Source organism: Aythya ferina (assembly GCF_964211825.1).
Source record: "Aythya ferina genome assembly, chromosome: 26".
Lineage (NCBI taxonomy): Eukaryota > Metazoa > Chordata > Aves > Anseriformes > Anatidae > Aythya > Aythya ferina.
In genome coordinates, this window is record NC_140324.1 from 1,836,715 (window position 1) to 1,863,049 (window position 26,335).

At 55.5% G+C, this 26,335-nt stretch overlaps 1 protein-coding gene across 31 annotated transcripts in view; it reads left to right on the forward strand.

The window, feature by feature from the left end:
* The window catches only part of TCF3 (transcription factor 3), a 72,315-nt gene that overhangs the window by 12,945 nt on the left and 33,035 nt on the right, over positions 1 to 26,335 (forward strand). For 12 of the 31 annotated variants that reach the window (XM_084498562.1, XM_084498584.1, XM_084498564.1 and 9 more), the window contains 2 exons: positions 24,232 to 24,305; positions 25,391 to 25,487. In XM_084498562.1, coding sequence (XP_084354688.1) covers positions 24,232 to 24,305; positions 25,391 to 25,487 — 171 coding nt within the window. Of the gene's footprint in view, positions 1 to 11,625; positions 11,704 to 24,231; positions 24,306 to 25,390; positions 25,488 to 26,335 lie in introns of those variants that run through there. The other 19 variants (XM_084498573.1, XM_084498563.1, XM_084498565.1 and 16 more) reach the window with 5 other exon arrangements.

Genomic DNA, 26,335 nt, shown 5'->3' on the forward strand with positions numbered 1-26,335 from the left:
CCAGCTGCGCCGCTGCTGCAGCAAACACGAGCAGGGAAGGGAAACCGAGGCAAACGGTTGCACGAGGTAATACATCTCCTGGAGCAGCTCACCAGCAGTGCTTTGCATCCACAACAAATGTACGGCGCCTGTAGACCTCTCCCCAAAGCATCAGCAAAGTGTGCGATGCCAGGGTTGTGTCCTACTGGAACAGCAGCCCAGGCTGCCTTCTGCCGACACGATTCCTGCTCACAATAAATAAAAATCTTTGCTAAAAAAAATAGCCTTAATTGTTTTCCTTTTGAGTAACTGAATTCACCGTTAAATGTCTTTTCTTTCTCGCTTTGTGCTGAAGGGAGCTCCCGTGCTTGAGGTCCCCTGGGTGGGTTTGGAGGGGAGAGTCCCCCCCCCCCCGCTCCGTGCTGTGATTTCCACCCCCAAAATTTGTTCAGCGCTTTTTTGCCAGTGAGATTGTGAGATGAGGCTCATTGTTGAGGGAATTGCTTTGATCGGGGCAAGTTCATAAAATACATTTGAAGCTGGCTAACCAGGGAGTTTTTCAAAGAGTTACAAGCTGGTGCATGTAACAAATTTTAAGTTATAGTCTAGTGAACAAAGCAAATGCATTCTCCCCGGAGGTAGGTGAGTCTGTATCCCCTTTGAAAGCCTGCTTTAAACAACGTTCAAACTTGGATACCTGTGGCAACAGCACTGAGAGTAATAAATTCTATGAAAGATGAGGTTGTCTCGTTAATTGGGGCTGTGGGTTAGCTGTTTGAAGATTTAATTATTCTGCGTGTGCACGCAGCCGCGTGTCAGGAGGATCCCGGCGTGGAAGGGAGGCTTTGGGGGGCTGGGGCTGGTGGTAAAAGCAGTGAATTCGGGGGATTGTGGGGAGCTGAGCACCACGTTTTGGGCGCAGTGCTGTCATGATTGAGTTTCAGGCTGCAGAATGGCGTTTGCAGCTATTTGCCATAGTGAGGAAAAGCGGAGCTTTTATTAGTAAGGATGTATCACGTTTTCCTACTAACTGCCTCGAGTTCCCACATGTTTTGCTTATGCTGGAGTGGGAGTGATGGGCTTTGCTTGCTATTTTGATATGTGATGGAAGGCAGACATGAGGTACGCAATATGGGACTTGATATTTAAAACTGGCACTTTCCATTAAAGCGTGTACTGCAGGCTGCTTGTTTATGTTGCGGTCGTGTGCGTGCCCGTGCAGCAGGCTTGCGAAACTGTCACTAAATGGAGAGCCACCACAACAAAAAGTCAGAGCAGCGAGCTTGCTTGCTTGCCTGCTGCCACGGCTTTGTCTTTCGAAGTTAAAATGACTTTTTGGCCATTTTTGAAGGAAGAAAAAAACCCTCTTGTTGTGGAGAAGTCAAGTTTGCGGTGCCTTGAATGAGGTGGCCGACTTCTCTGCGTGCCCCAGGGCTGCGTTCATGTGGAGGAGGTTGCTGGAGGTGCTGGGGGGATGCCCTCGGGGCCAGCCCTGGGCTCTCCGTGCCGCAGCCCAGAGGGCTTTCAGGGCTTTCAGCAGAGTTCAGCTCCCACCTGCTGCAGCCAGGTGCTTTGAAGGGCTCTCAGCTCTGTTCTCCTTCGCTGCCTTGGGGAAGCTCCTGGTGTCCTCCTCCCTGCTTTCTGCTTGGCGTTTTGTCCGTGGGGTGGGTCACGTTAAGGATACAGAAAACAGGATTTGAGAAACAAAAACAGAAAGGTTTGGAGGGCCTGAAAGCTTCTGTAGCTGGGTGAGCAGGAAATAGCAAGCGTGGGGGAACAAAAGGCAGGGGCATATCTTCACGCCTGTCTCCCTCAACCCCGCGTAACGCCCCAGTTCCATCTCCAGTTGTGTCCCTGCTCCTGGAGCTGCCCTGCCATGGCAGCTGCTTCTCCTGCACCATCACAGTGAGGATGACATGCAGCTATTTTTTGTTGCTTTTCTTTGAATACGTTTTTTTCACCTTAAATTTTCTGTGCAGTGGGCAAGGCTGGGAGCGAGTGCGTCCCGATGGAGCAGGTTTCCAGCAGGTGCCTGAGGAGTGACCTGGGGAGAGCACCGAGGGGGAGCATTGTGCTGAGGCAGCAGCGATGCTCTAGGGGCAGCTCAGCGCTCAGGAGTCCCGCCGGTGGCTGCGGGTACAGCAGAGAAATCTCCCTCATCTTTGTGTGCCTGCAGCTTCAGGGGCTCGCAGGGTACGTGTTTTCAGGGGAGGGGTATTTCTGCTGATCTCCCACCCGAAGGAAGAGTCCTCCTGGCTGGATTTGAGATTTTGAACGAGGAAAGAGCATGGGAAATGTCGGAGGTGCTAGAGAGCCAAAGCTGTACTGAGATAAGCGACAGCTTTTGTTTAGAAACTGCAAATTTGACACAGACCTTGTTTAAGCACACAGCTTTAACTTTGCCAGCAGAGTTAGAGCGGTGCAGCCATCTCCTGCCGGTAGAGCTTTTTCCTTCCCGAGATGAGGCAACGCAGCCCTGGTGTAACTGTGCCTGCTCGAGGGCTTGTGGCGAGATGAGTGCATCTTATGTAAAGCATCACGTGCCTTACCTGGCGTGAAGCTGGGGTAGGAGGGAGCCTTCTGCCTTCGAGCTCAAGCACCTGCTTTCCTTTTATTAAAAGGAGGTGGTGCCCAGTGCTGTTGCACTGCTTAGGCTGCTGGTGTCGTGATGGCGAGGGCCAGGACCTCGCTAAAAATGATCTCGTGGAGGGCAGCGCGCTGGGGGTTCGGTGCTGGGGCGCAGCAGCTCTGCCTCAGCCCACCTCAAACCCTGCTCACGCAGCGTTGCTTGAACATTGTGCATTGTTGCAAGGCTGAGATTTGGACTTCTGCATTTGAGGAGGGAAAAAGCACGTGCCTAACCTGGCTGTGCCTGGCTGTTACATCCCCAGGGAGCCCTGCCAGGGCTGGGTGCTGCTCCATCCTCTGTTCCTATTGTGTTCTCCTGGTGAGAGTAGGCAGAAAGCTCGCTTTTGGCTCAGCATCCCAGCTCGAAGCCTTCCACGCTTGTTGTGCCCTTTCCAAAGGGGAGAGATGGCTTTGGAAGGGGCCCAGCAGGTCTGGCAGGCGTTTCTGCTGGACCTCGCTGCTGCTAATTTCAAATTCTGCATGCTCGGTAGGGTGCCTGCTGCAGCACGTGTCCCGCGTGTGACCAGCCGCTGCCTATTGCATCCCCATTGTTAATGTTATGTGCACTTACGCTCAGATTGGAGTTAACCTTTTTTTAAAGTTTGAGATAGCAAGTGGGTGTCTTCAGGGGACAGATGGAACGTGTGGTGCCATTTCGTTGCTCTGGAGGGCCTCATGCCTCGTCAGGCACTGCGGTAACTCGGCTGAAGAATGCCGTAAATGCATCTTCTCTGCTCACTGGCATCCAAAATCCCTGTTAAAGGTGACATCTTTGTTCTAATACAAGAGCAGACTCTAATGATGCTGTTTACAACATCTTCACAAGTGGGAAGGTGATGATGATCTTACCACTTCAGCTGGAAGTAGGCAGTGTTTGCCTCCGTGGTCAAGGCCATGAGGTTGTGCGCGTGTTTCCCACGTGCTTTGTGCTGTGTGCATGGCACAGGACCATGGGCTGAACTCCCCAGGCTGGTGAAGCCCTCCTGGGATGCATGGTGACCCCTGATAGATGGGGTTGATGCGGGATGATCCTCTAACCGCGGGCTGCAAACCTGCCACAGGAGCCGTGCCTGAAAAGCACACTGCGCTCTCAGGGCGTGCTCGGTGCCTCTGCCCCGTGCTGCAGGCGTTGCGATGCAGGTAAGCCGTGGGTCACAGGCTGCTGGTGGCTGTTCCTCTTCTGCCTTGGTGCTCGCTCCTTGCCGCTCAGCTCAGCCCGTTCTGCTGGCCTCGGGTGCTGGAGCAGAGGGGTTCGCCCTCCCGCCCGCGCCCTGGCAGCCACCCCGACCCGGGGCATGCAGCGGGGCGGTGGGCTGGTGCTGGCCGGTGCAGCTGTCTCAGTTATGCCAAAAAGTTTGCCCACATCTGCCTCTCGGATTCCCAGCCGCGTGGGTTGGGATTAGCCTGCCCTCTCGCAGCGCCTCCAAATAGCTGAGACATCCCCGGAGCACGGCGAGGGGGTGGCAGCCTGCAGGCTCCCAGCTGCCTCCGAGGAGGACCGCTGGCTGTCCCACGTGTCCCCTGGCAGCGAGGAGGAGAGACGTGGGCAGCATCCGAGGGCTGTGGCTTCCCTGGTGCATCCCCAGGCCACCGACCCTGCTGGGTGCATGCAGATGCCCAGAGCAGACAGGTTTGGGGCGTGAGGATGGCACCGACCCTCCGGCATCGCGCTGCACAAGCAGAAGGCCAGAATGCGTGTTTGTGAGCAGTATTTTGGGGGAGAAAGGTTAAATTTTAGGGAAATGGGGCTTGTTGAATGATGGTTGTGCCCTGCCAGACCTCCAAGCAGAGCCAGTGTGGAGAGCATCTTGCTGCGGGTTTCAGAGGCCCTCCTGCCAGAAGGTTCCCAAGTATTTTGCAAGTCTTGATTAGCGCATTAGCTTAAACAAATTGAGTTATATATGCCATGGAGGGAAGAAAGGTACTGCACTCCTTCAGTGTTGACTTAAAGTTTAATTAATTTTGTTGCCAAATGAGGCATGAAATACGGTGTGAAATACATTGTGGTGCTGAATGCGTAATTGTACGGGGGACCGGGAGCGCGGCGGGCGCTGAGGGTTGGAGATCACCGGAGGCGAGCTGGGGCACGGCGCTCTCGTGGCATCAAAACGCACAGCTGGCAGCTGCGGCACTGCCAGGCTTCCCGCGGTGCCCTTTGTCGGGGGACGTGCCCTGGGGACAACCCTGGGGGTGTGGGACTGGGTCCCTGCAGCCCCCCGCACAGCCCCGCGGCGCCCTTGGGCTCTCCGCAGCTTCAAACCCAGCGCAGCCTGGGTTTGGGGTAGGGTGGGAAGGTTTTTGTACAGGTTCTGGGTTTGTCTGCCCTGGGTGACCTCACGGGATGGAAGCACATGTGAAAAAACATCAGAAGGGGAAAAGGATGGAGGTTTCGTGAATCAGCTTTTGAGGATTTTCCTAATGGTTTTGTTGATGCCTCTCTTGCTGCCGTGACTAGTGTTTCTGGAGGGAGGATGGCTTTACAGGACTCATACTGCCTTGCCTCACCCCTAAAGGAGGTGAATACCCAGACATCTGCCTTTTTTCCCTTGAATTTTTATATTATCTCTCCAGGTAGCTCAGCTCCAAGGTGAGTGGGGCAAAAAAAAACTAAAAACCTGCTGTCCATCTGCCTGTTAACCCTGAGCAGCACACCCCCACCTCGAAGTGTCCGAAGGCACCATCTCTCTCTAAATTTAGCCAGAGATTGCGTCAAGAGCAAGAGGGAGGTGAAGTTAATGTGGCACAAGCTTTTTCTAGCAGGGGAGCCTTCCTGGTTAGACAGGGACCAAAAATAAATGGATGGCCCCGTTCCAGAGTGGCCGGGGATGGCAGGAAGGGCAGCCTCCAGCACCCCTGGGCGTGTTTGGGGGTGGGATTTTATACCAAGCAGGGCAAAGGGATGTTGTACAAAACCCTGACCAGTCCTATGCAGGAGGAAGCCTCTTGGAAGGCACGTGCCGTGCCCTGTGTCCTCTCTGCAGGCACAGACCGTTGCCAGCCAGCAGTGGCCTCTCCTTCAGTGGTGGCACTTGGCTCTGGTGGCCCCAGGCTTGGCTGGCACCGCTCGGCACGGAGCTGTTCCTCTCCTCAAAGGGCATCTTCTGCCCATCCTCCATCCCTTGGGAGTGGGGCTTTGGTGCAGTTTTCCCCCTCCAGGAGCTGTCCTGGGCTCTGTCACGGCACTGCGTGCCTCCTGGACCTGGTGGCATCCAGCACGTCCTGGGCCTGGAGCACGACCCAGCCACGCTCCGGCAGGACCCACCAGGACAGGACCTGGCTCAGAGGACGCTGGCGGTGCCGGTCACCTCCTTTCCTTCCCCAGGTGGCACAGGGGGACAGTTGGCTCGTGGCACGTGACAAAAGCTGTCCTTGCCGTGGTGAACGTGTGACCGCTCCTCGGAGAGCGGGGAGGTCCTGGGCCCCTTCTGCTTTCTGAGGCATTTTTTTGAAAGTGAGGTGGTCTCTCCTCCAAAGGCTTGTTAATGCCCCGTTAACATTGTTATACAAAACAGCAGTATGCCATTTAATTAGGAAAAATACGTACTAACCTCTACCATATGTTGCTCTTCTCCTCGTATTTGCATTTGAAAGTCCAGCTGAATTTCAATGTGAAACTGGATTTTATCCAAATGATGAATGGCCTGAGAGGCTGTGGGAAGATGGATGTGCCTCCCTATCAAATGTCTTTGGGTTTTTTTCTTTTTTAAAGAAAAAAAAAAATTGAAAGCGAGATGCCTTTATTCCTCCTTGTGCTGTGGTTCAAACCGTTCGCACCTTTCCTCTAAAACCTTAACCAAACGTGTCTGCCCAGGCTCTCGCTCCAGCATCTTCTGAGAGCAGAGGCTGCGGCTGAGCGAGGGAGAGGGATGGGTTTTGTCCCGAGCAGTGACCTCTCGGTGGCAGGTCTGGAGAGGAGTCTGTGCCAAAGCTGCCAGTGCTCCTGGCACGGCTGTTTCAGCCTCGCAGGTTTTGCAGCCTCCTTGCTTGACCTAAAGAAGACACCAGCACCGACAGGCACCTTTTATTTAAAAATAAGCATAAGTAAAGTGCTCGGCTGCATGGGCTCCGAGGCATCTTGGTCTCTGCAGCAGGAACATGGCGCACGGAGCTGCTGAGTGTTTCCTCACTTTGTTTTACCAACCTGGGTGAATTTTTGTTTTCCCAGCCTGGGCCACCGTTGCCCTGTGGCTGCCATCTCTCCGGCAGCTTTGGGCAGCGCACAGCTTCGTGCTGGGGCTGATTTCTCTGCTCCTCCGAGGTATGTGTGAACCAAGCTCAGCTCCGCAGCCAGCTCAGCACGATGTCACTGAGCTGCTTGTGTTCACACGGCTCTCGGTGACCTTTACCTCGCCTACCTGGCAAAAAAAAACCCTTAAAAATCATTTCATATCCTGATTATTTCACATCCTCTGCGGATCTGCCTTCAGAGGCCTGCAGGAGTGATGGGCTGGCTGCAGGAGTGGGTGCCACAGGTCTCTGACTTTTGTTCTCCTTTCCCTTGGCCCCACAGATCAGTTCAATCTTTAAGACAGTTTTTGTTGTGTTTTTTTTTTTGTTTTGTTTTGTTTTGTTTTTTTCAGTTGTGTTAATGCAGCTGAACTAATATGATTACATTTCCAGATTTGGGTAATGGAATAACAAGTCAGGAAGCTCTTTTTGAACAGTTGCTTTTTTTTTTTTTTTTCATAAGTGAGAATCTATGTCACTTCCAAATTATCCAAGTTTCTCGTTGGGAAGATCTTTCTCTTTCTCAGTTACTCTTGGCACCAGAGCTCCCTGCTACCGTGGCCGTGCCTGCAGCGCCCTGGTCCTGGTACAAGGCTGCGGGCGCCGCGTGCTCCCTCCCAGGGTCACCCGTGGACCTGGAGCAGCTGCAGGGCTGTCCCTGGCTCCCCAAAAAGTTGGGCCTTCCCTAGTAGGAGCAAGAGATGGCAGGGGCTGTGTGTGTCCCCCAGCGTGTGTGACCCTCACGTGCCTCCCCTTCCCCAGGGTTTGTCCGGGCACGAGCCTCTCCCCGTGCCGCAGGAGCCGGCGCGCGTTGGCTCCGCTGGTCTGCGTGTTCGCTCCCGGGTGGCGGAGGAGAGGTTTGGGAAGCGGGCACCAGCAGCCCAGTGAAGTCATCTCGCAGCGGCAACTTCCTTTCTAAAAAAGAGAAGGATGTTGCGGAGTTGGTGGCTTCCCATTATTTTCCCCAATTTGAGCCCTCTCTTGCCCTCAGGCCCTCGGCACCAGCCCGTGCTCTGCGCTTCAACTCGCTGAGAGCCTCGCCGCGACGAAGGGCGCCCACGGCTCAGGGCCACGTGGGTTTGGGCTCCCAAAGCACCGGGGTCCCAGCGGCAGAGCCTGCCCCAAGGCTGTGGTGTTTGCCCTTCTTTGGGTCTGCGGCACGAAGGTGGTGAGTCACTTTCCATGGAGCGATAGTTACCCCGCTCCCGTCTTGTATTTGTGTTGTGTAGCCAGCAGGATTATTTATAACTTAGCCAGCATCCCGAGTCTATTGTTTCAGCAAAGAGCAGGAATGACTAGATGACTTCCTGAGATTTTTTTTTTACCACCCCCTCATTTTTTATTTTTTTAAAAATCTGCTTTTCCTTCCAAGTATTATATTCGCCAGTTGGATGCTTTCCCCCCACATCTTCCCCTCCTGATTGTGCATTTGTGCCGCTGACAATCCCACTACCGGTGTTGCTTTAACCCTAAAAGCAGGGTTTTCCTCGGAAAAGCAGAGGAATGTGCTCCAGCAGGCCTGCAGCACATCTGGGGAGCTCGCTGGGTCTGGAGCCAGCATCCCCAGTGCTGGGACCGAGGCAGGAGTCCCCAGATGTGAGGCTCTGGCTGTACTGTTAACAGGAGCACGAGCTGCTGTCTGCGTGCAGGATGAAAGGCTCGCGGTGACATTGTGCTGTGGTTGTCCTCAGGACACCGTGCCACTCGGGTGCGGAGCTGCTCCGGTCCAGGCCTCCGGTGGCAGGGGAACGTTTCAGCTCAGCTGTGTCCCAGTCCCACCTGCCCCAGGCGTTCGCTGGGGCAGTGCAGGGATCTTCCCTCAGCCCACTGCACGAGGCATAAGCCACTTCCATGCACTCAGCCCCAGGGATGTGGGAGAAGCGGGCCGTACGCTCCTGTCCTCGCACCTGCCCGCTGGCACTGGCACGATTTGTGCAGCACAATGTGTGGCAGACACCAGGGCTGCCCCTCGTGCCGTGTCACAACGCTGTTTCTTCTGGCTCTGAGTAACCCAGCCCATGGCCGTTGGGTGTTTATGCAGAGAGAAAGGAAAAATTGGGTGTGTGTGTGTTGGTTTTTGCCCCAAGTTTTGGAGCTCTCCTACTTCCTCTCCTCCTCCTTTTTGTTGCTCTGCCTGCAGTTTATTCACTGCCTATATTGCAAGGCTCAGCAGTCATCACGGCCCTAATTAAGCCCTTCCCTGGCAATCTGTGGCTGAAGGTGTGTGAAACAGATAGAAAAGGGCAGGGTGGGTGGTTTGGTGAACTCAGCCCATCCGACCCTTCTGGAAGGAGCCTCGGGTTGAGCTTCCCTGGGGAGCAGCACCCAGGGTCTGCTCCATGGGTACATGACACCACAGGGACCCAACGGCAGTGGATCCTCACCCAAGCAGCCAGGGGCTCTTTCGGTCTTCTTCCTTGAAGCCAGGGTGGAAGGGGATTTGTTCTAGTCCAGTTCTCCTCCTGGCTGGGCAAGATGCCCCAAGGAGCCCTGACAGTGCCGCGCCCGGCGCCTTTCCTTCGTTGCCTCCTGGGCTGTGACGCACGGAGCAGCCCTGAGGCTGGAGCGGCTGCAGCCCCGTCCTGCAGAAGTAGTCTGGGGGCGAAACAGCTGAAGAAGAAGTCCTGGCTGCCTTGTGGTCAGCAGAGATCCTGCAGAAGTCCTCTCGGTTTCTGTTAGCTCAGAACTCAAAACTGAGCCCTCGTTTATTTTTAAGCCGCTGTTTCTAGCCGAGGTGCCTACGAGCACCATGCTTGTCTTCTCCCCACCGGCAGGAGCTGCCTCGGGGCCTTCCTGGGCAGGGCCCCAGGGGAGCAGTGGAAGGGGCTGGCCGTAGACCTGTCTCTGAATTTGGGGATGGATGGCACAGAGGTGTTCCTCTGGCTTTGGCTTTCCAGAAGCTGCCTAGAAGCACGAAGCTTGTCCAAATGGGCACGGTGCTTGGATGTGAGCAGCTTGGATTGGCAAATGGGCCTTGAATTCTGTCCCGTAGGGTTTTTGTGTGCTCTTTGTAGCCCCTTCAGCTTTTCCAGGTTTCGTTTTGTGCAGAGCACTAGGTGTGGGTCAGACCCATAGGGTCCTGGGCTCGGGGCTGGGGTGATGCTCTCTGAAGGGCTGGGAATTGAGGCATCTTGGAGAACCGCTGTCGGAGCCATGTGTTCACAGCAAACTTCTGGGGTCCTCTCCAGAGCTACATTTCTTGTAGCAGCTGAAACCAGAGGTCCTTTGGGCCAGGCACTTGCTATTTGTAGGAGCTCATCCCAAAGCCTTTACAGCCCAGGCAGGGGAATTTGGGGTTGCACCGGAGCTCGAGGAGAATCTGGGAGGAGGCTGCCGCGAGGCTGCCTCACGCTTCTCATCCTCGGTAGGCTGAGGTTTCTGAACTCTTGTTCCCCAAACCAGGGCACTCCTGCACTGGCTCTTGCCCATCCCACCTGCCCGGCTGTTTTGGTTTTGTCCCGTAGCTGGATGCTCCAGGCAGCGATCCCTTGAGTATAGCACTGGTGTGATTCCCATCCCGTCACCGCAGCGTTTCCCTGGAGCACTGGGAGAGCCGAGCCTGGATGGCCCTGAATTTGTGCTTCCTGCTGCTCCTCAGGTTCCTTTTGACTGAACCGCACGGAAAAGAAAGGGAGTGAAAAGACGGGGAGCTGGGACTGACACTCCCCGCTGTGAAACGGCTGCAGTTGGGCCCTGTGACAGCAGGACGTGTGCCACATGGCAGGAGAAGCCCGGCACGAGCATCTCGCGCAACGTGCTGCCTCTGCCAGCCCTCCTGGGTCAGCTCAAAAATAGAGAACAGCGCTTCTCCCCCAGCACGCTTCGTATTTTTAAAAGCATTGTGGTTTTTTGTTCTGTTTTCTTTAAATAATTTTCTAAAAAGTTGAAACCGTACGACTGGTGCTTTTTGACCCAAACAAGAAAACTGAAAGCTCAGTGAGACGTTGTGGTTTGGATTGCCAGTTGTAAAGATTTTTGTGTTCCAGCGCGCGAGGCTTTCAGGCCAAGGGCTTGTTCCAAGCGGTGGCTCGACAACATGTGGGTTAATAGCTGGAGATGTGTCTGTCCACACAGGTATTTAAGGGATAATCTGTGTTGCTTTATATTGTGCCAAGAGAGGCTGTGTCAGCTCTGGTCTCTGCTGCTCCATTTCCAGCTCTGCCCTAATTTTTGGGCAAGTCTCTCCATATGTACAATAGCTAGAAACAGTTTTGTTCCCTGGAGAGGCTTTGAGGTTTAACATTTATAAAACGCTTTGAGATCTGCAGATAAAGGAAAGCAAGACAATAAACAGTGACCAAGGCTGTGCCAGACAAATACCCTGTATCACCACAACAGAGCCACGCAGGATTGGGTGGAGATGGCTTTTGTTCGAGGGCAAACAACTGCTCCAGAGCTGCTCTGCGGGCTTGGACGGAGCCCTGCGAGCAGGGGTGCAGCTAAACCCAACCCTGGCCTTTAGAAGGGCTTGTGTTAAGGAGGTAACGCCTGTGGGTAAGAGCACAGGGCACTTAGGTGAGTTTTTCCCTGCCCTTCCCATTGCCCTGAGTGCTCTCAGGCTGTGCCCAGGCTCCCTGGGAGCCTGCTCCAGAGGGGATGCCGCCGAGCTGCTCCGAGCTCCCCGGGCAGCGCACCATAAAATCCCCTGGTAAACTTAATCCACTCCATAAACCCCACTAACTTTCTTCTAACTGCTTTTGCCTGTCCTTAGAGTGAACTCCTCCACAGTCCCCTGAACAAAGGCAGGCAGGAGTGGGCAGGGACCGGAGCCGGTGGGAGGAGCGCGGGGCTGGGGCGCCCGGCACAGGGCGCTGGGCTCAGCCTGCGGCGGCTCCGTGGACATGGCAGCCCCGCGCCGGCTCTTTCGGGGTAGGTGCTTCCCAACAGATGTCTGGCAGCGCCGGGGCTTTTTTGGCAGGGGTTTGGAGGACGGAGTGGGGAGGAGTGATTTTCAGCAGTTGCAATTCTGCTCTCGAGGGATTTGGAGGCAGGTGGGCTCGAGCGGCGGGCTGGAGACCCGCAGGGGTCTCCTTCGGGTGCCGTGCCGCTCTGGGGCAGGAGCAGAGGGTGTTAACGCTGCTCGAGGACACAGGGTCCCGTTTTGGGAGCAGGATGCGTGGCACATGAGAATTGCTCATCTTTTTGTGCTGCTTCACTGCCTTCCCCCGTAACGTGAGACCCTTAAAACCTGTTGCAGCGAGGTGCTGCCGGCGGCACGGAGAGGAGAAGGGCGGGTGGCTGGGGCTGGCTCGAGCACAAGGTCACTGTGGGCTGGGGGTTTCTCAGCCCCACAGCGGGAGCAGGGGGCTGGCGTGGTTCAGGGCTGTGACGCAGCCTGGTCGCGGGCTTTCCTTCTGCAAGGGGCTTGCGAGATGGTTTCATTTCAGCTGGTTTTAGGAACAGATCCAACCAGTGCCCAGCTGCCTGGAGATGGTTTTGCTTTAGTTTGAGTGGTTTGTGCGTATCTGGGCTTAACAGGAGAGAAACCAGTTTCTCTGAAGAGTGACTGCTCAGAAGCGAGCTGGGCTGTGTCTGGGCTCTTGCTCTGGTTTGGAGACCCTGACCTCTGAGTTTTAAACGAGTGTGGGTTTGTGTTTTATCAGGGCAGCGCGCTGCGTGCTTCGGGGCAGTCGGGATGCTGGGGAGCACCTGAGGTTTTGGGGATGCTGCTGGAGCAAGCAGAAGGAGCAGAACTCGGCTTGGCTTGCCTGAGGCTGGTCCCCAGAGAGGCAGACGCGCTCCTTGCTCTTGACAGAGCAGCAAACCCGGGGGCACGTGCTATACCGCGACGCCCCAGGGCAGTGGGGAGGCTCGCAGGGGGCTGCTCCCTCATTTCGGCTCGGGGCTAAGGGGTCCCGGCCCCGCTGGGGCAGCTCCTGCAGCCGGCTGTCCCCTCCAGCCTGCAGCCTGGCGAAGCAGACGGGGCTCTCGGGAGGTGTGGAGCTGTGGTTTTGCAAACAGCTGAGCCGGCGAGGTCTTCATCTTCCTCTTCCCCTCCCTGCTGGCCTGGCCCTGTCATGGGGGCTTCTGGGGCACTTTGTGCTCCGAATGGGGAACTGGTTTTCACTGGGTTTCCTGCTGTTTTATGCGTTCAGCAACTCCTGGAAAGTCCAGTGAGCCCCAGAACTTGCTCAAGACAAAAGTGGGGCAAAGCATCCTTTCCTTTCCAAAGCAGCGAGTGCCTCGCATGCCCCGAGCCATCTCTCAAGCCTGGTGCAGTGAGGAACCGAAGGCGGCTTGGTTCTGCCTGCCAGAGATCCATGTGGTCACTCACATTTGCAGGATTTTCCTTGCAGAGGTTAGGGGTGGCTTGTTTTTTCCCTGTTTTTATATGTGTATATTATTTCCAAAGTTGCATTTGCAGGTGCAGCTGTGGGGCAGTGGCTCCTGCGCAGCCACCGGTGACCCAGCACAGCGGGAGCCCCTGGTGTCACCCCCCTTGGGCCCCAAAACTTCTGCACCGGGGCAGCTCTTGCTGTTCATGGAGGAAATAATTCCCCTGAGCTTCTTGCAGTTAAAAGGCAGCTTTAGGAAAACTACCAGAGAAATGTCTAATGGTGAATTTTGCTTGACAGTTGTATCAGCGATCCTGATAAGAAGTGTTACCGCTCGTCTAGACAAAAGCACCAGAACACAAACATGATGTAGAGGAGAGGGAGATGAGATAATCTAATGGGTTCCTTTTTGTCTCCAGCCCATTCCTCTAACAGCGGGGTGTTTGTGGGCAGCACCAAAGGGCTCAGGGGGTCGTGCAAAGCCAGGCTGGTGCTTTTGGGGCTGGGGGAGACAGCGTGCGACCTGAACAATGGGTTGGTGCCTGTCCGGGGCAGAGCGAGAGAACGGCGCAGCTGGATGATGCGATGTTGCTCTGTGACAGTGTCAGAATAAAACCTGTCAGAATAAACCTTGAGGTCCTCACGGGGCTTTGAGGAGCTGCAGGGGGGTATTTTCGGGGTATTGCTGTTAGCGTGAGAGATCACACCGGCTCCTAGGGGCCATCGCTAAGTGATGCTCGAGTTGCACCCAGGAAATGGTGTGAAATGCACGTGCAGGAGCGGGGAGCGTTGCTCGGTTCCAGGAGCTCAAGGCGCGGTGCCACACGAGGAGTGCCACCTGCTGGCACCTCACCCCAGCCCGGCACCGTCTGCCCAGTGAGAGGAGAGCTCGGTGGGAGCAGCAGGGCCCTGCGGAGGGGGGGCACAGTTGGGACGGCTTCCCTGGCTCCTTCGGGGATGTCCTCGTGGCACGGGCACATCCTCCACCCGCCGGGTGCAGGAGGAGCCCAGACGCACGCGTGTGCCACGGTGGGCTCGTCCTTACCCCCACGGCTGGTTTAAGTGGGACACAGCTGGTGGGAGCGGTGCCACCCTCCTGTCCCATCCCTTGAGCTGGTCCCTATGCGCGTGGCCAGGTGACAGATGTAGGTTTAAAACCAGCCACCATCCCAGTGCCTCAGTCTGTCCTCAGGGGTCTGGGGTAACACCCTGCTTGGACGTGGGTGTCGTGGATGGAGGGAACCAGGGCATGAGGTGCTGGAGCAACTTTTCCGTGTCCCCTGGCTGAGGTGACTTCAGAAAGTCTCTTGAGGCTGATGGGCAGCCAAAACCAACAGCTTCCCCTGAGGACAGGAGGCTGGATGAGACTTCACCTTTTGGACTCTGCTCCATAAGCTGGTGTTGCCCTTAAAACAAAACTGGTTTCTTTCTTCAGGTAAGCTCTTCCCGTGACGTGTCCTCTTGGCTTTAGGGGCAGAAGTGGAATTTGGGGCATGGAGCATGGTTATGCAAAGATGTGGATTCTTAGCAAGGAAAGGGACAAGTGAACATCTTGAAGTATTTATAGTTAAAGAGGGGAAAAAAAAAGTCGTGGTTCTTGGAAACAGTGCTTCTTAGTAGCAAGTAGATCAAATACAGCCCTTTTTAATGTAATTTAAATAATCGATGGTATATTCAATTACAGAAATATTTGGCAGAGCTCTAAATAGGTCACATCTGTCCTTAAACCATTCTTAAGGTAAATATCTCACCATGCTGTGCCGTGTTGACTAAATTTTGCAAAAACTGGTGCCTGGGAGGGACCCCTCGTGGGCTCCACGTGCTGTTAATCCCCCAGACCCAGTGCCATGTGCGCTGCTGGGGTGTGGGTGTGCTCTGGGGATCCTGCTCTGGGTGTTTGGGTGCAGAAGGTAGCGGTCCTGCACTTACAGCCCTCCAACCCGAACTTTTTTGGGTTTTGGCATCGAACGAATGCAGTGGGTGTGCGGCTGCTGCGCTGCCCAGCGCCGTGCTTTGGGGGAGGTCTGGGGGGTGAGCCCCACGCTGAGCCGTGTCCCCTCGGAAAAGGAGAAGGGGAAAAAAGACGAACCTCTGTTGTGGCAACCGCGGTCTTGAAGTTATTTGCAAACAAAAGCTGGAGCTCAGGCCTTGCCTCGGCCCCGCGGAGGAGGCAGGTGGTGTTGAGAACACTTTGTTTGGGAAAGTTTTTCTCATTGTGTCGAACAATTCTTCTTAGATGATCCTTCCTGTGGGCTGAATCATCGGCTCGGCTAACACGTTAGCTCTCCTCGCCAGCCCCGCGCCGGTATCCTGTGCGGTCCGGGGCATCCTGTGCCGGGGAGCGGGGCTGCCCAGCACCCCGCAGGATTGCAGCCCCGGCCTCTAGGGCAGAGCAAATGGCCTCAGCCGTGCCTCCCCTTTGCCTTCCTCCCGCCCACACGTGCTCGTGCTCCCTGGGCAGACGTGAGCTGTTTTTTCCTCTTGCTCCAGGGGAGTTCGCAGGGCAGGCCGCTGGGCTGGTAGCCACATGGTGTTAACCACCGGCCCTCTTCCCTTGAAGAGAAGGCTCCCAGGTAAACTACTGAGGCCACCGGGATTGTGGGTGTTTGGCCGTTTCCCCACATCATTTCCCCATTATTTGGAAACGGCCTGAAATTTGTCTAATTTTTAACCACCTCTGGCCTCCCTGCCCAGTGGGCTGGGAGCGCTCACGTACACGGTGCTGGTGCCGCTCTCGGGACGTGTCCCAGGGAAATCGCTGAGGAAAGTCTTCTCCTTTGATCTGAAATGTCTCTCTTGCAACATTTTAGTCGGTCAGGTGGAAGTAAACGGGCTTCTGGCTCCTATTTTCCTGCTCTGGGAGCAACGGAGACACAGTGGGAAAAGATTTATATTCCCCTGCAAAAGGACAGCGCCCCCATTGCATTTCTGACACCCTCATTTTATTTTACGTTGCAAATTAAACAATACTTGGAAAGATGCAAATTGGAGCGGAAATAGAGGTAAATGCCTCTAACCAAAATAGTCCGGGTGTGCGAGCATCTGTACGTACATGCAAAGCACACGATTGTCTGCGAAATCCGAAAGGTCAGTGCGTGGCGTCCCGGGGGACACGCAGCCATCGTATTTCACTCCCCGCTGGCATCGGGCTGCTGTGCACGCTCAGCAAAATGAATTCTTTCTTCGGACAACAATGCGTGCGTTAGTCTCGAGTGTCTGCATCTTTCATGAGTGTGCAACTTTGTGGTAAAACAAATGAGCTGGAAAAAAACAGGATGTGGATTTACTCTCGCTCCTCTCTCCCCAAAGCTTTCTGTTTAATGGGATATAACCCCTTGCTTCACAGATAAGCCTCTATCTGTTGGATTTAAGTTGTTCTGTGGTAGCAGACATGTTGCTGTTGTCGGATATATGTGATGCAGGACGTGAAGAGCTCTCTGCGGGGCTGTCCTCGTGTTTAAGTTGCCTTGTGGGCTTGCTGCTCCCAAGAAGCCCTCGGAGGCCTCAGAGGGGCTTGGAGATGGGGATTTGGAGCGGCACAAGTCCAATGTGTAGGCCAGGAACTCCTCATAACCCCATTCCTTGGGTTTCCATATTTAATATTATTATGCTTTTTCAAGTTTGCATGCTTGGGAGCAGACTGCAGGGAAGGCGAAGGGGCAGTGAGGCCGATGACCGGCGCCGCGCTCCTTCCCGCTGGTTTTCCAAAGTCCCGCTGGGAGCACAGCTTTGGGGCATGTTCCCGGGGGTCCTCAACAAAAATGTGTGGGGAGGATGGGGGGGGGGACCTGCAATGTGCCCCTCGGGGGCTAATGCTGGAAGCGGGTCCTGGAGGTTGGCCCTGCACCACCCTCAGAGCTGCCAGCAGCTGCCTGGAAGCAGTCGCCTCTTTTTGGGCCCCTCCATCCACGGGTAGCAGAGCTGTTCCTCTGAATTACGCCATAATCCAAGGTGCTAACAAAGCCAGGCTAATTCTGACGCTTGTTATCAGCCCGCCTTAAATCAACATTGTTCTTGGATGTGTCCCCACGATTTGTCCCTGATTTGTCCCTGCTCGGCATCCTGCTCCTTGTGAAGTGAGAATGGGGCGGTGGGCACGGGGGGAGCGAGGGACATGAGTGGGACCGGCCCACGCGCTGCCGACCCGCTGAAGGCACTGCCTGGCCCAGCCCCGTTATCATCTGTCCCGCTTTCGTGCCGCTCCTTTGTGCTCTTGTTTGGTCATTGCTGTGCCGTTGTTTTCACAGCTGGTGGAAGTGTTTTGAGCTTTAAAGTTTATTTTCTTCCCTCTGGTTGTCGTCACAGGTTTGTTTTCTTTCTCCCCGTGGCATCTTGCTGGCCTTACCCGGGGCTGGGAGGTGTGCCTTCGTGCCTTGGCTGGGGGGGAGGCCCGCTGGCCTCGCTGCCTTGGCCTCACCTCGTTGGCCGTCATTAACTTAACGAACCCATCCAGCTTGGCCTCTCCCCCGAGGAGAAGGGCCACAGTGCAGCGTTTTCCCACCACCTGCACATCGCGCCGTTGTTTTGCACGGCCTTGGTGGGGCTGGCCCAGGTGATTTGTTTTCTTAATTACGACTTGGAGGGGGCAAGCTCTCGTCTTCATCCCCGTTACCAACAGGGTCGGGGGCTGTGTCCCTGCTCTCGGCACCAGGCACCCCTTACCCCTGTGCTGGGTGCGGTGCCTGCTGGCTTTCTCTGCTCCTTCCTGGGACATCACCCTGGTCCCCAGATCCTGGGCCCAGGGCTGCCGTGGAGCCTGCCCTGTCCTGCGAGAGCTCTTGCAGCCACTCCTGGGCTCAGAAATCCAGGCTAAACACTTCCCTAACCCACAGCACGGGCTGCAAATGCAGCTCTGTTTGGAAACGCCACGTGCATCATCTCGCAGACCATCTTCCGAAAGACTGTGAGTACAAAATACCTCCTTGGCTTTTTTTCCCCTTTCTGGCTTTGTTTTATCTGTAGATTTAATTTCTCTTTCCTGCTTTATCTCCATACGCATCCCTTGCCTGAAGCCAATGGGGAATGGATCATTTTCCCCTCTCTCTTTGGGGTACCTCTCCCATTTTTCCCCAGCCCCAAATATTTCCTAAAATCCCACTCTGAGTGTGGACCATGCAGCAACTGCTGAACCAGAACACGACACAGGAGATGCCAGAGCAGATGCAAAGCGGAGGAATTAATGATCGCGGAAGTGGCGGCATCAGCTTTTTTTTTTTCTTCTTTTTTTTTTTTTTTTTTAAGTCAAAATTATGCCTGAGCATGCGTTTGGGAAGGGGGAGCCAGCAGCAGGCGTCCCCCTCAGGGCAGGGGCGCAGGCGCTTGTGCAGCATGGCCGCGTGCGCCTTGGTTTTGAATTCCTCGTGCTTTCATCGGCACAAAGATAAACGGGGAAGGGCCTGCCCCATAAACCTGTAGGGTTCTGCTATGGCAGGCTCCGAGGTGACCTCGTTCAGTGCACCAGCAGGGTCCATCCCTCCACGGGGGGCGTGATCCAGAGGGCCCACCAAAGCACTCGCTTCCTTCCCTGGCAGCAGCACGGAGCCCTCCCTGCCCTTCGGCTGGCAGCGCCGAGCATCCCGAGCTGCCCTCCAGGTGTTCAGCCCTGCTTGCTCTTGCTTTTTTTTCCTTTTTTTTTTTTTTTTCCCCCTTTTTTTTTTTTATATATGTGGGGGCTGGGGGGTGGAATTGTTTTGTCGTGCGCCGGGAAAAGGAAGTGAACAAATTGTATAGTCCCGTCCACAATCAACGTCCTGTAAACAGCCGGCGACTGCCTCCCATTCAAATCTGTTTTTTCCTATTCGGGGGCGGCCGGGGCTGGTAAATAAACAGGCAGCCGCTCCGAAACACCCCGGTTTTCCCCTTGGCGAGGCCGTGCCGGTGGCCGGGGGGGCTTTCCCTGAGGATGCCTCAGTGTTGGGATGTGTTGGTGCTGTTGTTTCTCACTGGGCGGCAGCACGTGGGCCCAGGGAGCGAACCCTCGCCAGGAAAAACAACTTTGCTGGTTTGACTGGGACTAAAGCTAATTACTAGTGGACTAATTTTATTGATTTCAAATCCCTTTTAGTGGAGATTTTGCTGTGAGGCTGATCGCCAGAGCGATTAGGACACAAAGCCGCTTAATTTGGAAGTGTTTATCAAGCAGCCTTCTGTCACCTCTCTTTCAAATCAAATTATGGTGGCACCGGTGGCTGTCACCGCAGTGTCCCACCTCTGGTGGAGGCAGGCGCTGGGCGTCGCGTGGGCACCCCCTGTCCTGCTGGTGTGTTCACAAGCGTGGCCCTGGTGGGCTTTTGCTTGTGGGGTTTTTATTCCCAGCTCTGTATTCCCGTCCTGCTGCAACGAGGGCCACCAGAGCCACCTCGCTCGTGCTTGGGCATCGCCATCCTCCAGCAAAGCCAGGGCTGCGACTGCTCCCAGAGCTGGGGCTTGGCCTTAATATTTCTAATATATTTATTAAAAAAAAATAAAAATAATAAAGGGTATTTTGATGGGAATCAGATTAAGGAGGGCTCTTTGATGCTGACAGATTGTGCTGGGCAGGGTGGAAGCATCAGGGGGAGGGAAGCGCTCAGCCCGGCTCAGCTGCAGCCTGAGCCACACAATGGCCCCCGGTGATGTCCCCACCAATGTCCCTCACTGTCCCCCAGCACGGGGCTGCCACTGCCTTCTTCTGAGGCCAAAAGTGAGTCATCTTCAAGGCATTTGAACACGCTGGACCACAGCTTTGCAGCTTTACGTGCGCTCCTCCAGGTGTGCCTTGGTGCAGGGTTTAAGAGCAAGCCCTTGGTCTTGGTGCACCAATGGTGACCGAGCAGTCTCGGGGGCAAGACATCCCACTTCGTGTGTCCCTGCATGTCCCCTGGGTTCAGAGGAGCGCTGCCTGCCCCATGGGTTTTGCTTGCAAAGGGGTTACTGGGGATTGAGCTCCTGTTGAAGGACCTGCAGTGGCTGGATGGTGGAGACATCCAACACCCAGCCCTGCTCTCTGCCAGCTGCATCCCGGAGCTGTGCTGGGATCAAGGAGTGGAGAGCTCTGAGAAGCGCCCCTCCTGAAGCCATGGGGCTCTCCGATGGCTCAAGGGACAGGACAGCTTCCCAGGTAGAATCCAGGGCTCTGGTTATTGACTGAAGCCAGAGCCAGCATCTCTGCGTGGCGTTTTCAGCTCCAGGCATCCCGGGCGCGGGGGCTGAAGCAGCCTGCAGAGAACAGGGTGGGAAGGAGCGCACGTGGCTGCTGCTGGGATGTGGGAACGGGGCAGAAAACCACACAGCCTCCTTAACCAGTTCGCTGGTTTCAGAGCTGCAGGTTCCCTCCTGTGTGGGGAGCTGCTCCCGGGGCCCGGATGGCTCGTGTGGGATGGGGCAGGTGTCTGAGAGCAAACACACCAGCACCCTGCTCGCCTTCGGAAAGGGGTGCAGAGCAGGGGATGCTTCGTAGCATGCAAGGTTGGGGTAGTAAATGCACTGCTAAATTCACCATTCCTCTCACTCATAACTGAAAGCCCCCGTGGTTTGAATGCCTCCTTGGAGGGTGTGCTGGGGTGGCGAGGGCATGCAGGGCCTCGTGGCGCATGGAGGGCTTTTACTCAGGCTCAGTTTGGGCAAATTATTTTTATCCGTGCTGAGAGCTTAGAGCAGTTCTTGTCTATCAGCTCTTCTTAGCTGTGGCACAGAAATCGTAAGTAAAAAAAAAAATGACTGTCTGACAGCTACATCTTATTCTATTAGTACATTTTAATTAGAACATGAGCAAGAAATGCATTATGAATATTCATGATCAGGGTTATTAAAATGCACAATTAATCTGTACGTTTTTTAATAACTGTATTAATGGAGAGAGGAGGTAGCTCCTATTTTTGTCTTTTCTGAATTGGAAAGTGTGCCTTAACTTGGTTAGTTGGAAAAGGGTTTTATTTTAAAATAAAGCTGGCCCCGACCAGCTGCGTGCACGTGTGGGTGTCTGCAGAAACTGCGTGCGTGCCCTGCGCTGGGAGAGCGTTTTCAGCGCTGCAAAGCTCAAAAGCTGGGATATGCTGGTGCAAAAGTAGTCCTGCTCCCTGCCACGCGAGCTGGATACGATCTCAGCTGGGGCCTTGGCTGTAGTTCTTGCCCAGCACCTTGTGCACGTTCGTGTGCAGGAAACCTGCTCTGGGGACGAGGCAGAGCTGGGGAGGGAGGGAGGTGCCCACAGGTCCCCGTCCCATTGCGGGGACACAGGAGGTGACAGCCTTGTCCTGCAGGCAGGTCCCTGAGCCAGGGGGGATTTTTGGGAGTTCCCCTTGAGGAGTTTGGGTGTGACTTTTGGAGGCTTGGTGCACTCGCAGAGCTGGGGGAGCCCGACAGCTCTCCCTGCAGCACGTGAGCAGTGCCCGCAGGCAGGAAACTGATGGGCAGTGCCCAGAGCACTCCTGACCTCCATCGGGATGGGGACGAGGTGTGTGGCCTCGCTCCCTGGGCCTCTGTGACCAAAGGGTCCGGGTGAGAGGCTTGCACACCCTTGGGCGAGCACCTGGGGATGTGCTGGAGCTGCTGCAGCCTGCCCCAAATGCCGCCCTTGGCCCTTCTCAGCCCGGACATCTCCATTTCCTGCTCCTTCCCCTTCCTCCTCCTCTTTTTTGGGTCTAGCCCAGCTGCTCGGTGCCGTGGGGAAGGCTCTGGAGCACCGGGAGCAATGGGTGAGCATCACAGGCTGGGGGAAGCGTGGCCGTGGGTGGTGGTGGCAGCAGCCTTGCAGCCTTGCGGGGTGTGGGCTGAGCAAAACCCCACTGAGCCTCGGGTGGGCGGTTTTCCAGAAGCACCTGCTTTTGGCCAGCCTTTGGGTTTTCATGGGTTTGGCAGGGGGCATTTGCTGCCGAGTTGTAGATCCGATACAAAGGGAGGGGAGAGCAGGTCGGCACTACATTGGGATGCCAGAAACGTAAGGTGGGCAGGATGGGTTTTTTGTCCTGGCTTCATCCCAGAAACACCTGAATTCTTAGAACACCTCCAGGCTGAAAATGGGACATTCTGCAGGCACCTTTCGCCCCAGTTGCTGAAGCTTGGGAAGATGTGAGACCATTTTTTCGAGCTGTTTCGAGCTTCGGTCCGCAGGCTGGCCCCTGTCGTGGGCTTCCAGGCACCAGAGTCCCGCCAGGAGGCTGCCCCATTGAGCATCCCCCCTGGGGCAGCTCCTCGTGGTTCAGGGGGGCTGGAGAAGGGCTGGGGGGGGCCTCGCTGGCTGCAGCCACCAGGGCATGCCACCCTCCTTGTCCTGCCTGCACGAAGGGCTGAGTTTTTGCCAGGGGTGGCTGAGGCTGCGGTTACTGCTCACCTCATCACCCCGACTGCTGGGATGCTCCAAAAGTACCCGGGAAAGCAAAATGAATAGGAGCCTTTCTGCCTCCCGATCTCCACTGGTGTTTGCGGGGTATGCAGATGAATTGCTTTAGAAAAACACATTAGCAAAGCAAAAGTTTATTCTAGGAAGTAGGAGGTGGGAGAATTGGCAGTAATTCTCCCTAGTATCCAAGGTATTATTAGAGGCTTATCCCTGCTCTGCACAGTAATCACATTGGAAATTTTTGATTAGAAAACAAAATCTAAATGAGAATTATGAATATTCATTAGGTGTAGAGATTAATATGCATAATTATGCAAATTAGACAGCAATTAAACACCAATTCTCTGGGGAAATGATTAACACAAAGGCACAGAAATAGAAGGATGTAATTTGAAAGAAGTTTCTGGTTAAATGAACAGTAAGGGGAGCGGAGGAGACAAATACGTGGCGTGTTTGCCATAATAATCAGCTTTGCTAAAATGCAGGCGGAGTGCGCCCTGAAACTGCCCGGCCCTCGCTGCTCCCCCAGTTCCTCGTGTCGGGGCCGCTCTGTTTGGAGCCCAACATCCCTTAAATGCTGCTGGCACCCCGACGGAGCTGGCTGGGGTAGGGGGAGCCCATGGAGCCCCCAGTTTTGGGGATGGGAACGGGGTCCGTGCACAGTTTCAAGGCAGAGGTGGCTCCATCCCTCTTGTGGGCTCAGGGCTCTCCGCAGCAGCCCCGCAGCCGACCCAGCTCTGGTACCACCAGGGTGAAAGCAGGTGGAGGAGGAACAGCCTCTGCCTCGTGCCGGTCCCTCGTGGCACCCGTGGGTGCAGGATCCTGTCCTCTCTGGCCTTAGATGTGAGCCCCAGGTGCCAGCTCACATCACCAAACACCGGGTTGGAAATCCCACTGCTCGGCCGGGCCAGGGCTCAGCCTCGCCTGCCAGGAGAAGTTTCCTCCGTGCAGTCGCAGTGCCCAATTTAACTGCAGAGCTCGGCTGCTGCGGCTCCCGGGGCGATTCTGTCCCGGTGGATGTTGGCCACCTCCCTCGGGCACCTCGTGTGCTGGTCGCCCGAGAGGCACAGCCTGGGCGGACCTGGCAGGCGATGAAAGGAGACGGTTTCCTACCGCAGCCTGCGAGCAGGCACGTTGCAAAACCCCTCCTGTTGGTTCGCTGCCATCCTGGGCTGAGTCACCTTTGCGCGGGACACGCTTCGGAGGGCTAAAAATTACCCAGGTGGGAGCGGGCTCTGATCGGAGCCGCAGCATCCACACACCATCCTCTGCAGGAGCACGGGGCTTACACCAAAAATAGCCGTGAAAAAGCATGAGCCCCATAGTGGTGTGCCCCAGCACGTCACATCCGAGGCTCTTTTGATGGAGAACAGAGTTTTTTAGCCCGTGATCCAGCAGTGGGCAAGCCTGTTGGCACACTGCTCACAAGCAAAAATCGGGTCCCACTGGAGCACCGGGATGGGCACGATCGGTTCTTAATTTGCAGCCCTCTTAAACATCAGGCTTCGAGGAGAGCAGGCTCCTCGGCACCGCGGGGTAACGCGGGGGTAAAATACTCGTTTCTCCTCTTCCCACTGCCCCGTGTTTTGAAGCCTTTCCAGGCTGCGGTGGGATCAGCTTTGAACTCCCAGCTGAAGTGGGAAGGTGGGGATGGAGAGGGGAGGATCGGTCACGCCAAGTGGAAGTGGTTTATTAATGAAAATATTGTTTTGTTTGTAGAAGGAAGAGTTAATTTTGCGAGAACACCTTTGAGGCTTTGCTGATAAAGCAAGAGTAACCTTTGTTCTTCCTGTTTTTCGGTAGGTTTGGATGAAAGACCGGGATCAGGTTCCTGGGGAACGGGAGATCAAAACAGCTCCACATTTGACCAAGGAAGGGTAAGGATAAAAGCACAAACACCGAGCTCAAATGAAAATAAACGGGGGCTTTGCGATGGGCTCTCAGTGCGCGCATTGTGCCCAGGCTGGCTCTAACCCTGGAACAACTTTTCTTGCCCCATTTTGAGTGTTGTTCCTGTTACCAGAGGGGGCACAGTGAGCAGCGGGGCCCCGACCTCATCCCTGCAGGCTTTGCTGCTTTGAGGTGCCCCTGGAGAAGGCTTCTCCTCCAAAAACCTCGCCCAGACCTGGAGCCTGCGATCTTCCCTCTCCCCATGCTCAGGTTTGGGCATGGGGAGAAGAGGGCTCAGCACAGCGGGGTTGGGGAGGGCCCCGAATGGGGCTGAGGATGGGGAGAGCTGGGAGGATTTTGTTGGGAAGCAGCCGAGGCTGCAACGGCACAGAACTGGGGCCTGAGGAGGGGAAGAGAGAAAAGACATTAACTTAATTGAAATGGTGTTTTTTTGACAGATGCTCATGTTTTAATGGGTTTGTGTGATTCGTTTTCGCAATGACACCGTTCCCTTCCCTTAGGTCAGTGGCAGAGCAGGCGCTGTATCATTTCTCATTTTTATAGACCTTCTCTCCCCCTCAACCCCCCCGGCTCGGGGGGGCTTTGGGGCTCTCCGCCTCTCACCTGGCGGGTGCTGAGCGAAGGCAGAAACTGTGCAGGAGCTGCCAGCATGGGGCAAAGCCTTCCTGTGTCCCTGCCTTGGTGCCACGTCCCCTCCAAACGCTGCAGCTGCGCTGCCCGCTCCCCGCCGCGAGGCTGGGATCGTTTCTGTGCCCTGCTCACGAGCTGCCTTTGACTTTGACCCTTCTCGCTGCGAGAGGCACTGCGCCCCGACAGCCCGGCCTCTCGGGTTTGTGCAGTGCATTGATGCGACTTGGGGGCTGATTGGGGATTTTGGTGTCTCCAGGGACTGCCCATACAGCAGCAGCTCGGGTCTTTTTCCTTCCTCCCCCCCGGCATCACGTCGCGCTGCGTTAGGTTGGGCACGCGTGGAGGTCGATAATCCACACACGCCTCGTGTGCTCGGCTCAGCACCCCCGGGCACCCGCTGATCATGTCCGTGTTGCTTCAGCAGAGCTATGGTGAAGGCCCCCACTACGGCGAGCACAGGGACCTGCCGTCGCACAACAGCATATCTTCATCACCATTCCTGGGACCTGGACTAGTGGGTAAGTGCCTTCCGCTGCCCCGTAGGTACGGGATTAATCCGGGGCGATCTAACAGGGAGAGGTGTGTGCTTACTGGCAGCGTTTGCACTGCCCAGCGCTCCTGCTTCCCCCATCAGACCCGCTCCAGAAGGGGCTATCGGAGCTGTGGTTGAAGGGGCTGCTGGCCAGAGGGGCTCATCAGTGCCTGATGTGCACGGCAGCCTCTGGATTTTATGTGTGTGATTATTTTTCCCTGTTCTGCTGTAGCACCCAAGGGCAATAAGAGAGATTGATGCCTGCTGCGCTGGCACAGGAAGGGCTGAGTTTGCTCTCAAGGAGCTGGTAATCGGGAGTGGAAAGGCATGCAGGGGGGGAAATAGACACAGCCCATGCTCAAGGTCTTGCAACAGGCTCATGGTGGCAGGACGCTCGGCCTTCCAGCCTTGTTGCTGTAGGCAGAGAGCCAGGGTGCTCCTTCGTTGAGGCACTGGGGTTCAGGGGGGGCCTCTTTTTGTGGGCAGAGCCCTCTGCAGGGCTCCTCCATCCCTCATCCAGCTCCTCAGTTCCTTGTGCCGGGCAGCACAAGGGGCAGCACACCTCGCTGTGCCGGGACCGTGATCCTGCGGGACCGGGGTGCGTGCCACAAGTTACCCAGTTCCCTCTCCCAGCTTGGGGGTGGAAGGAGAGAGATTAAGAGCAGAAAATAGCCATCTTGAAGGTCTTAGAGATCTCTAATGACATTAGGCCAGGATTTGGGGTTAGTCCTCCCCACCTTTGCCCACGCAGTGGTGGGTTGAGCCTTCCAGCAAGCGCTCGTGGTTGCACGGGTGGGGTTAGCAGAGGGAATTGTGTTTGAAGCAGAAAATCCC